Source organism: Misgurnus anguillicaudatus, chromosome 21 (assembly GCF_027580225.2).
Source record: "Misgurnus anguillicaudatus chromosome 21, ASM2758022v2, whole genome shotgun sequence".
Taxonomy (NCBI): domain Eukaryota; kingdom Metazoa; phylum Chordata; class Actinopteri; order Cypriniformes; family Cobitidae; genus Misgurnus; species Misgurnus anguillicaudatus.
In genome coordinates, this window is record NC_073357.2 from 7,422,501 (window position 1) to 7,433,317 (window position 10,817).

General features: G+C 36.6%; 2 protein-coding genes across 3 annotated transcripts in view; one reads left to right on the forward strand and one right to left on the reverse strand.

Moving 5' to 3' along the window:
- Nucleotides 1-5,194, forward strand: part of ubap1lb (ubiquitin associated protein 1-like b) — a 26,362-nt gene extending 21,168 nt beyond the window's left edge. For both annotated transcript variants that reach the window (XM_055183852.2, XM_073858966.1), the window contains exon 6: nucleotides 2,630-5,194. In XM_055183852.2, the coding sequence (XP_055039827.2) occupies nucleotides 2,630-2,764 (135 nt within the window). In that variant the 3' untranslated portion in view covers nucleotides 2,765-5,194. The remainder of the gene's footprint in view (nucleotides 1-2,629) is intronic.
- Nucleotides 5,195-8,448: 3,254 nt separating this feature from the next.
- On the reverse strand, nucleotides 8,449-10,442 carry kbtbd13a (kelch repeat and BTB domain containing 13a). The gene has a single exon (XM_055183674.2). It carries the CDS (start codon nucleotides 10,287-10,289, stop codon nucleotides 8,826-8,828), a length of 1,464 nt encoding a protein of 487 aa, XP_055039649.2. The 5' UTR covers nucleotides 10,290-10,442; the 3' UTR covers nucleotides 8,449-8,825.
- Between the last annotated feature and the right edge of the window lie 375 nt (nucleotides 10,443-10,817).

The following is a 10,817-nucleotide window of genomic DNA, read 5'->3' on the forward strand; positions in this document are numbered from 1 at the left end:
TATATGATTAGAATATTAAAAACCTGAAAAGTGTTAAATTAGGGTAAATTTAGAATGGATAAAAATGTGCGATTAATTTGCGATTAATCGCAGTTAACTCATGAAATCATGCGATTAATCTAGATTAATTTTTTTAATCTATTGACAGCCCTAATATATATATATGTATATATATATATATATATATATATATATATATATATATATATATATATATATATATATATGTATATATATGTATATATATGTATGTATATATATGTATATATATGTATATATATATATATATATATATATATATATATATATATATATATATGTATATATATATATATATATATATGTATATATATATGTATATATATATATATATATATATATATATGTATATATATATATATATATATGTATATATATATGTATATATATATATATATATATATATGTATATATATATATATATATATATATATATATACACACACACAGCGGGGAAAATACGTTTTTGACACATCAGCATTTTTATCAGTAAGGGGATTTCTAAGTGGGCTATTGACACAAAATTTTCACCAGAAGTAGCCATCAAGCCACATATTGAATTCATACAAAGAAATCAGAACATTTATATATACAAGTTTACTCATAATAAATAAAGTGAAATGACACAGGGAATAAGTATTGAACACATGAAGAGAACAAGGTGCAAAATGGCATAGAAAGCCAGGAGATCACCTGAAATCTGTCAGTATTGAGAGAGAAACCCTGCCCCCTATCAGTACTAATTGATATCAGCTGCTTTAGTCCTAATTGATGGCCTATAAAGGATTCGCATTACCCAGGAGGCACACAAGAAAGACTTCATGATGGGTAAAAGCAAAGCACTCTCTTAAGATCTTCGTAATCTTATTGTTGAAAAGCATTTTGGGAATGGTTATAGGCGCATTTCCAGAATGCTGAATATTCCTGTGAGCACTGTGGGGGCCATTATCCAGAAATGGAAAAGAGCATCACTCCACTATAAACCGGCCACGATCAGGTGCTCCATGTAAGATCCCTGTCCGAGGAGTCCAAAGAATAATCAGGAGAGCCAAGAACCACTCGGGCAGAACTTCAGGAAGACCTTGCATCAGCAGGTACTGTTGTTTTAAAGAAAACTAAGCAATGCACTGAACCGCCATGGCATCCATGCACGCTTACCATGCAAGACTCCATTGCTGAACAAAAATCATGTTGAGGCTCGGTTAAAGTTTGCGAAAGAGCATTTGAAGAAGACTGTGGATTATTGGGAGACTATAGTATGATCAGATGAAAGCAAAATTGAACTTTTTGGCACTCATTCTACACACCATGTTTGGAGAAGAAATGGCACTGCCCACCATCCCAAGAACACCATACCAACAGTTAAGTTTATGGGTGGAAGCATCATGGTTTGGGGCTGCTTTTCAGCAAGGGGTACTGGCAGACTGCCTATTAGTGACGGCAGGATGATATTCTGGATAAAAATCTGCTGCCATCTACCAGAAAGCTGAAAATGAAAAGAGGGTGGACATTTCAGCAAGACAATGATCCCAAACACAAGGCCAAGGAAACAATGAAGTGCTAAATCAATCATCTGACCTAAATCCCATATAAAATCTATGGAGAACACTGAAGATCAAAGTAAAAATAAAGAGGCCCAAGGAACCTTTAAGATTTAAAGACCATTTGTGTGAAAGAATGGGCCAGAATCACTCCTGAGCAATGCAGCTGACTGGTCTCTCCATACAAGAGGCGTCTAGAAGCTATAATTACCAACAAAGACTTTTCTACAAAGTATTAAATAAAGTGTGTTCAATACTTATTCCCTGTGTCATTTCATTTTATTTATTATGACTCAACTTTTATACTTAAATGCTCTGATTTCTTTGTATGAATTCAATTTGGCTTGATGGCTACATCTGGTGAAAATTTTGTGTCATTAGCCCACATAGAAATCAACTTACTGAAAAAAATGCTGATGTGTCAAATACTTATTTTCCATGCTGTATATATTGTGTAGTAAGTGTTTTATTTAGATTTTCTTATTTTTAAAAAAGTATTTACATTGTATTACTTAATTGTAATTGATTAATTGTTTTTATCAACTCACGAACCCCCTGCAATTCCCTCATGAACCACTAGTTTGGGAAACCCTATTCTTAGCCTCAGACAAAACGCCCACAGTCCGTTGGCGGAACATCTGATGCAAACAGATTCAAAGTTGTCCTATGATTGGTTGAATTAGACAGGATTTCCCAGGAGACTTGTGTAGCAATTTTAAACAGTCTCATAACACGCTCCTAAACAACATGTTGCACAAAGCGAAACGTGATTGGTTGCTTTATGTGTCAGTCATGTGGCCTCTTGGACAGTCCTTGGCCATTTAAAGCAGCCATGGTTCCCAGCCCTTCAGTAGGGAAACCCAGACCTGAACGGCACATTTTTGCTCACACCAACAAAGTGGCATTTTTAACATATTATAATAAATTATCTATATGTTTTTTTGAGGTAAAACTTCACATATGTACTCTGGGGACACCAAAGATTTATTTTACGTGTTGAAAAAGTTATGTGAAACGTCCCTTTCTTTTAATTTCTTTTTTTTTTTTAGGCCGAGGAGTTCCTTCATCTTCTTGCACAGTTTAATGAAATGGGTTTCCAGCAGAACACCATTAAAGAGGTCCTGTTAGTGCATGAGAACCATAGAGAACGAGCCCTAGAGGAGCTTATGACCCGCGTGGCCTGACCAATCACCTTTGACATGAATTAACTGCTATGATGATATTCATAGCAGTCAAATAGTTGTGGTTTATATTTTTTATATACTAAAATGGGTATATTTGAAGAGTTAAGTTCCAAAACGCAATAAATCCATTTTGACTAATTTCGGTAAAAACGTGTTTTCTATACCAAGAAAGTGACAAGATGAAAACTTTCACATAGCATCTTTACTTTATAATAACAGTAAAAATTAAAACCCATAATTTGATTTTCAAAGATTTATTATATAAACTGATTATTTTTGCCACAAAATGCAATAAATCTATTGAATCAATATATAAATGTGCATTCATCTTTGCCATGTTATATTCATTAGTTGACTAGTGGTATACACTAATTAAAAATATAAACATTAATGTCATTAATCAAAACACTTACTTTGTCGTCGCTGAATTTTTTTGACAGCGAGACAGCGATCGGCTGTAAAATGTTTTAGTCCTGCTGGATTTTCGTTGGCTTTGCATAAAATAATGGAAAGTTTTATATAAGATTCGCTGGGGTCGATGTGTTAACATGACAGAAGCTTGATGCTGTCGGGAGAACAAGCAACCAGCATTTTTTCGTCTCCCGAGTGCCTCTCATGTAATTATTAGATGTTGATGGCTTACATTTCTTTCCCGTCACAGAAAAACACCACAGGTTTAGCAATGCCATCAAAGAATTTGTTTGTTTATTTGTTTGTTGATCACGAAGTACAAGATGAGGAAAACTAGGATTCAGTGTGTATTTAATGCACTACCATTGTTGTTTACAATGCGTGGAATGGTGCGCTGTTTGTGGAGCGGATTTATTGCATTCTGTAGAAAAGGAGGAGTGGCGTTTATTGCGTTTTGGGAAAAAAGGGAGAAAAGATGACAGAATAACACGCCAGATATTGGATTTTGCGTAAAATTAAGAATTTACTTTTGAATACTGACCTGATATAATACTGATTTTGGCAGTAACTCATAAAAAAAGGCGTTTTTGCATTTGTTGTGCAGTAGGCTGGAAGAGAAGCAAAGTTTCATTGTGTATAGAGAACGCTGCAGTTCATTTTTAACTCTTTTCCCGACATTGATGAGTTATCTCGTCAATTAAGAAAAAAAATGTTTCTGCCAATGCACTTTCCTGGCAATTTTTTAAGGTAATCTGTATTTCCGCTATTATCCACTGGATGACCCAATTTATAAAACCGAAGCAAAAACAAATTATTCAACATTTAAAACTCTGTGTATGTTTTGATAATTGTTCTGAATCCGAACTCTAACAAAATTCCTTTAAAAAAATTTTTTTTAGCTTTTTGCTCAAAGTTTGGTATTTTTGAAGAAACCTACCCATATTTAAGAGGTTATAAAAAGAGAACAAAGAAGATAGGATGAAACTTTTTTCCAGTTATATTTGTTTGTTTGAAAGCAGAAGGTCTGTACTTTCATTTGATATATTTGTATGTTTATATATTTATAGAAGAAAAAAAAAAGATTTGGTGAATGAGTAAAAATGACAATATTATTACGTTTCCTTTGTCTTTGCAGTAGCAATAAAACTTTTCATTTGCTGCTTTATTTACAGACATGTAAACCATGGGAATTTATTATGTTACATGAATAGAATATGTTCATTATTATTACTATGTTATTTGTTATCATTCATGCATCATATTATAATATTTGCCTTAGAATTGTTCATCACATAAACAAATTTAAGCAATCATAGGCGTTTTAAGGAAGTGTATAATATAAAATACAGTTTATAAGACAATTGCATTTACAAATAGAGCCTGTGGCATCATATTAATGTTTTCAGTTTTCTACTGTATATAATGCTTTAATTTATAAAATGCTGAAAACCCAAAGTTAAAAAGTGTCATTTGTCATATTTTGGTCTGTGCTTATATCCTTATATATTTGTTAAATGTGTTGTGTATAGACGGTTTCATCGGACGCACGTGATACACGTCTGGATCCGAACTTTACTTCCGGTTTCGTTTTTTTAATGGTCTGACTAATTGCTAAACTGATCTCTTGAACAAATGCCTCGTCGAAAATAACAAATGTTTTGTTTTCCTATGTAATCTATGTGTTGTTTTTAGATTGTTATATAAATCAACTACGTTTAAAGAACTTTGTTGTTATTTATTCTTAGCAGAGTTTACCGTAAGTTATGTGCGGACCACAACAGCCGCTTGTTTATGTTGTTACTGCTGAAACAGTCTATATGATGCATTAAGTGTGTTTACTGCAAGTAACATTTGCCTACATAATTATATTTATAAAGAGTTGAAGAGCCCTTTTGTTTAAAAGGATGTACACTACAGTCATATCTTTAAAAAATAAAGCTGATGACATGGGCAGATGAGTGAATAACACAGACCTGGCAACATCTATGTGTTCTTTTATTAAACTGCCAAACGCTTGGACTCCGTGTTTTCTTTTTTGGTAAGCTGTTTAGTTATCGGTATCTCGATGTAATGAATGAACCCACTGCAGTAGTGACCGAAGCATTCAGGAATGTTTGGATATAATTCTCCGGAGGGTCTGAATGTAACCGTCAAAAATGTTTCCAGTCGGTTAGACTCAACCAATTCATGAGGTCATGATGAATTGTATAAAGAAATATCATTTGTGATAATATTTATTCTTTTATGCCTTCCAGCCAAACTTTAACATTCCCATCTCACTTTAACTAACTGCCCTTGACTGACCCGCACTCCTCTGGTATGGATGCTCCTGGGATCAGCGGCTTGTTTGATATACAGTATAAACAGGAAACGTTTCCATAGTTTGACGTTGTGGTAGCCATGGTGATATACTGTATTTTCAATTACTATCCATTTTATATAATACAGCTCTTAACAATAACAGAGCCTGCAAGTCTTTGAATGGATGCCTTCAGTGTTGTTCATCAAAACTACAGTAGCTTTCTTATAAATACCGTTGCACTTAGATCATATTTCGAAGAGACTTGAACATCCTGTTTCTTAGATTCAAGTATAATAATTTAAAGTTATTACTAACTGATGCATTGTGCACAGTACATACTGTACATGATCTAAAGGACAGTTATTTTCAACCCAGTGTTGGGTCAAAAAGTGACAAAACCAACCGGTTGGGTTGTAATTGAACCCATGCTGAGTTGTTTCAACCCAGAATGCTGTGTTGTAACGCATTGTTGGGTCAAATATAAGTTTCTGGATTAATTTAACCCAAAGGCTTGGCTCAACCCATTTTGACCCAATGCTGGGTTAAAAATAACCCAGCATTTTTTAGAGTGTATGGATGTAGGATTTAGACTTTAATTGTCTTATTTCAACAATATAGATCCATATAAAGAATAATTAACAACGGGCCATTGAAATATTTGAAAATAATGCACATCCGAAGTGGTCATGCAAGTAATGAAAACAATGTGAACAAGTTACATTGTGGGTGTGGATTATTTTCGAATAATTCAACAGATCAGAGCCAATTATTATGCGTATACCTCGTTTACCACACCATAAAACATTGTTAAGGTAAGACATTTAACAGCTTTTTGTCCTTAAATGCTACTTTCTTACACATAGAGAACATACACTTGCAGTAATGAGAATATTGTGAACAAGTTTGCCTATTAATTTTCTTTAGTACTTAAGTATCAAATTGTTATAGTTTTATAATATCATAAATGAAGTGAAAGCAAAACTGAACAAGCAGGAAATCAAAGTGTTTATTACTGTATTAATTTTATTTTTAATTATTTTATTTATCCATTTCAATACTTTCGCTTCCACGTGTATATTTGTTGAAATTAAACTCCTCTTGAAATGGAAGTAGGGATTATCTTATTTTCACTATCATGACATAAATCCAAGTGAAATGGCTTCTGAAATGAGAAAAAAGTTAGGACTTGATTTCGTCCAACGGCATTGATTGGATCATTGTAAGTTGGGACATGTTGCTAATTGTTAATTATTGCCATTCCTCATGACAGGAAGTAGAGAGGTTGTTTTGGGGGGGTGTAGGGTTTTTTGTTTAAAAATGATTAATTAAAAATGTATAAAGGTTACAGAAAAGTCAATTATAAAAATATTTCCTAAAAAGTTTTTAATTTAAATTTCATAAGGACTTTAAATAAATCTGTTTTTTTATATTAAACTTGGTGTACTGATATGGAACTGTAATTTGGTCGACAGATTTGGTCATCACAGGTGTGTTCATCATGGGCGTCGGAAGCAAAATGTGTGTATGGGTCCAAATCTTTTACTGAATGCCATTTTCTTTCTTTATTTTTTTACACCATTCCAGCATCTATGGCTATATTCATTGCGAAAACTGGTTAATTCAAGTTAATCCAGACACAGGTTGGGGGAGGGACAATGTCACATCTCCAATTTGCCTAACTTGAATGCTTTGGCGTGTGGGAGGAAACCGGAGTACCAGAGTAAACTCCATACTAGGGGTGTCACGATTCTCCAAATCCTCAATTCAATTACATTTTCGATTATAAGGTCACAATTCGAATTGTTACTGGGGGTTTTTTAAAGAACAGGTTGCTATGTCATTTTTAGACTAGACTTTTATGAAATATAATATCTGACCTTGAACCCGGAGGATGCCCTGCCATGTTAGTTGTGCTGCCAGTGAAAAAATATGGTACATGCACATACCTGATAAAACGAAACGTCCTGTCAGATAAACATTCCTGTCAGTACTTTGCACCTTAAAAACGCGCTTTTATTACCGTCAGACGAGATTGTGAGACTATACCCCCATAAGTCATGTTTAAATGTTGTTTTCATAACTCTTAAGCAACTGAAATAAGTTGTTGTGAAACTTAAACAGATCTCAGTTCAGAGAAACGACCGGTCCGTCACAGACGGCGCTCTGATTTAGTTCAGCTGAAGGCGGGAGGTGCTTGCTGTTTTTTGTTTCCAAGGTAAAGAGCAGCTCGCTTGGTGTCTCCTGCATCTGCCATGCTATCTTTTAACTAGCTGTAGCTAGCTAAGTTAGAGGAGGTTGACTCCCAGCACTCAACACGTGTATTTTTTTTCCGCTTGGCAAGCTGACCAGATGTGACATGATGGGGGCGTGGCAGCATCAACGATTCCATTTTTTAATTCGAAGTTCGAGGTTGTGACTAATTTCGACCAATTTCGATTTAAAATTAAAATTGTGACACCCTTACTTCATACAGAAAGGCCACCTGACCTAGCCGGGGACTCGAATCGGGACCTTCTTGCTGTGATGCAACAGTTCTACCCACTGAGCCACTGTGCCACCCCTGGTGCCTTTTTATTAAACAATTGCTCTTATTGGCTAAAGCTTTGCTGATATTGTTGTTGTGTTACAGGATTGTCGAATGCAAAAGTAGTAAAAACACAAATTATATGGACTCTGAATGAGCCAAGAGAAATGGATTTGAGGAAGCAGCAGTGTGTAAGTCAAGGCTGTTGCTGAAACACAGAATGAGGTTTAATTTATTAGGGCATTCCTCTAGTGGAAACAGATTTGACTGACGGCGCTCTGACAAGTGAACAGACATATGTGCTAAATTAAAGAGAAAACATGAATGGGTCCAATATCATTGGTTTTAAAAACTGGTGTGGCGGTCTTGTCCCGCCCACATATAATGGTTCTGACTCCCATGGTGTTTACTTGAAAATAATGCACCCCCCTAGAACGTTCATCAGCATATCAGAATGAAGCCTTCAACAGCCTTGTGGTATGAAGGAATAATAAAACATGGCCAACCCAACAGTCGAGTTAAATTTACCCAACCATGGATTGAAACGACCCAGCATGCTTTTAGTGTGAAGTAAGATGACAGATTTGAATGCAATTATTTATAAATGTTTGGCGGGCGTGTGTTTATATAGCCCATCAATCAAAATGACAAGTCTAAAACCAGTCACATCACTTTCCATCATTTTCACGTTCCAATTTCCACATTCCCTGTCCCATTTTACTGTTAACTTAATCTCGACAATAATAAGCATTTGACTCATGTCAGATCAGATAGAATTCTAGGAATTTGTTGATACAGAGCTATAAAAAAACACGTATCGCCAATCAGTCTTGACATTGTAGAGAGTTTGAAGGGAGGCTGTAGATCTCTGGTCCACTATTTTTCTTTTCCAAAGATTCTCTGCTTTTCTTTGGCAGTCTCAAGAGGAAAGTCCACCTGGTGCCAATTCTCGGAAACCCTGTCAATTCTTTTTTTGTCCTCCATTTGTCCTCAATGGCATACTCCACAGTCGCTCTGCGGTTCACCGTAAAAACAGAGTCACCTCGCACTACTGCTGTAAACAAGGCACCTTTACTGTTCTCATACTGCCCGGGCATGGCCGTCCACTGACCTGTGGTCAGGTTGTAACAGTCTATCATGCATCTCAAGAAATCATCAGATGGTCCGTTTCTCATAACATACAAATTGTCTCTGTGGGCCACCATCCAATGGCCATAACTTTGATGCCTAACAAGTGTCGTGGTTAACTCCCACTTGTCTTTGTTCCCGACATACTCGTAAATCTCAGTAGCATCCTTGGGTCTCCAGAGGCAGATGAAGAGTCTGCTCATAGTTTTGGTGCAAGTGACAGCGGCTGCTGGTCTCGGTAGATGAGCGGCAAAGGTCCAAGTGTCCGTGGAGACTTTGTACTTTTCCACAGAGGACATTATGGTCTTGTCGTATTCTCCACCAATGACATAGAGGTTGCCATCGTGGCCGACCAAGGTACAGTTGTAGCGAAGTTGTTGTGGGCTAGAGAATGTGCTCCAAGTGTCTGTGAACGCATCATAGCAGAACCCCGAGTCCACAACTTTGTTGGAGACATCATAGACCCCTCCAACAATGTAGATCTTATTGTCTAGGACTGCAACACCTGCCATGGTGGTGCTGGCATTGAGGGGCAAATGGGTAAGAACCTTCCAATCATTCTCATCTTCATCCAGGTAACAAACCGTCCTCATGAAGTCCTGCAGCAGTTTGATGGTCGGGGAGTGCGTACCGACGGTCACGTATGTACTGGGAATGAGAGCCTCGACGTGTTCAATCAAATCCTCTGGCAAGCACTTCACATCTTCTTTGAGGTCTTCATACATATCTCGGATAAACAGAGCAGTGCTTTCAAAAAGCTTCAATAACCCGAAAATAGCTGACGTGTGATACATAAGAAGGCAGTTGTCGGAATTGACAATGTTTATGAGATGTTCAGTTAGAGTTTCGACCTGAAGAAAAGCAGCACATTGGATGGCTTCGACAATTTCGTCTCTGTTCAGGATGGGTCTTTCTCCATGTAACACCTGGAGGGTGACCAGGAAACCACAGGCACTGGGTGCCTTAAGACAAATTTCATCTTGCAGACATTCCTTCATCCCAGAACGGAAAAGAGCTCGAAAGTATTCGCAGTGCTGCTCCAGGAGGCCTTTGTCCACCATGAAAACACTTTCACCGAATCTTACTTTCACGAAACTCGTCGGCTGGCAAATCGCCTTCCCCGTGTTGACCTCTAAGTCAGCACAGCTGTTCGACTCCATCAAGTTGAGCAGAATTCCAGAGAAATGTCCACGTTTGCATAATCAAACATGTTTTGGATGAGATTCACAGCACCGATGGTTATCCGTGATGTCTCTTCATGTCAGATGTACTTGACTGAATGTTTGTATCAGTCCACAGTTTGTATTACTCCTAACAACTGTAAGAATAGAAGGGGCTATACATAGAAGTGAAAAGCTTTGGCGTATCGGGGAGACCTATCACGGGCCGTGAGAAGACCGATGGCAGATAGCCATCATCCTAGAGGGCAGCCGTCCTCCTGGTTATTTATTATCCTTTGTTCTTGGCAGGCATTGAAAGAAGGCCGAAAATTTTATCTTTTCCCTTTGGTGAACAGGTGAAGTACCCAGAATTGTAACAATGGTATGCTTGTAAGGGTTATTTTTTGATGTGGGTCAACATTCCAAACTTTTCCACAAGGCTGTTTAAATTGAGACTTGAACTTCATTGAAAAGATTTAAAAGTTGCTTATCTTTATATAATAAAGAACATACTGTTCCTAATGTCAA

Excerpts from the sequence above, each read along its gene's own strand:
- kbtbd13a (XM_055183674.2), bottom strand. The coding sequence starts at position 10,289 with ATGGAGTCGAACAGCTGTGCTGACTTAGAGGTCAACACGGGGAAGGCG.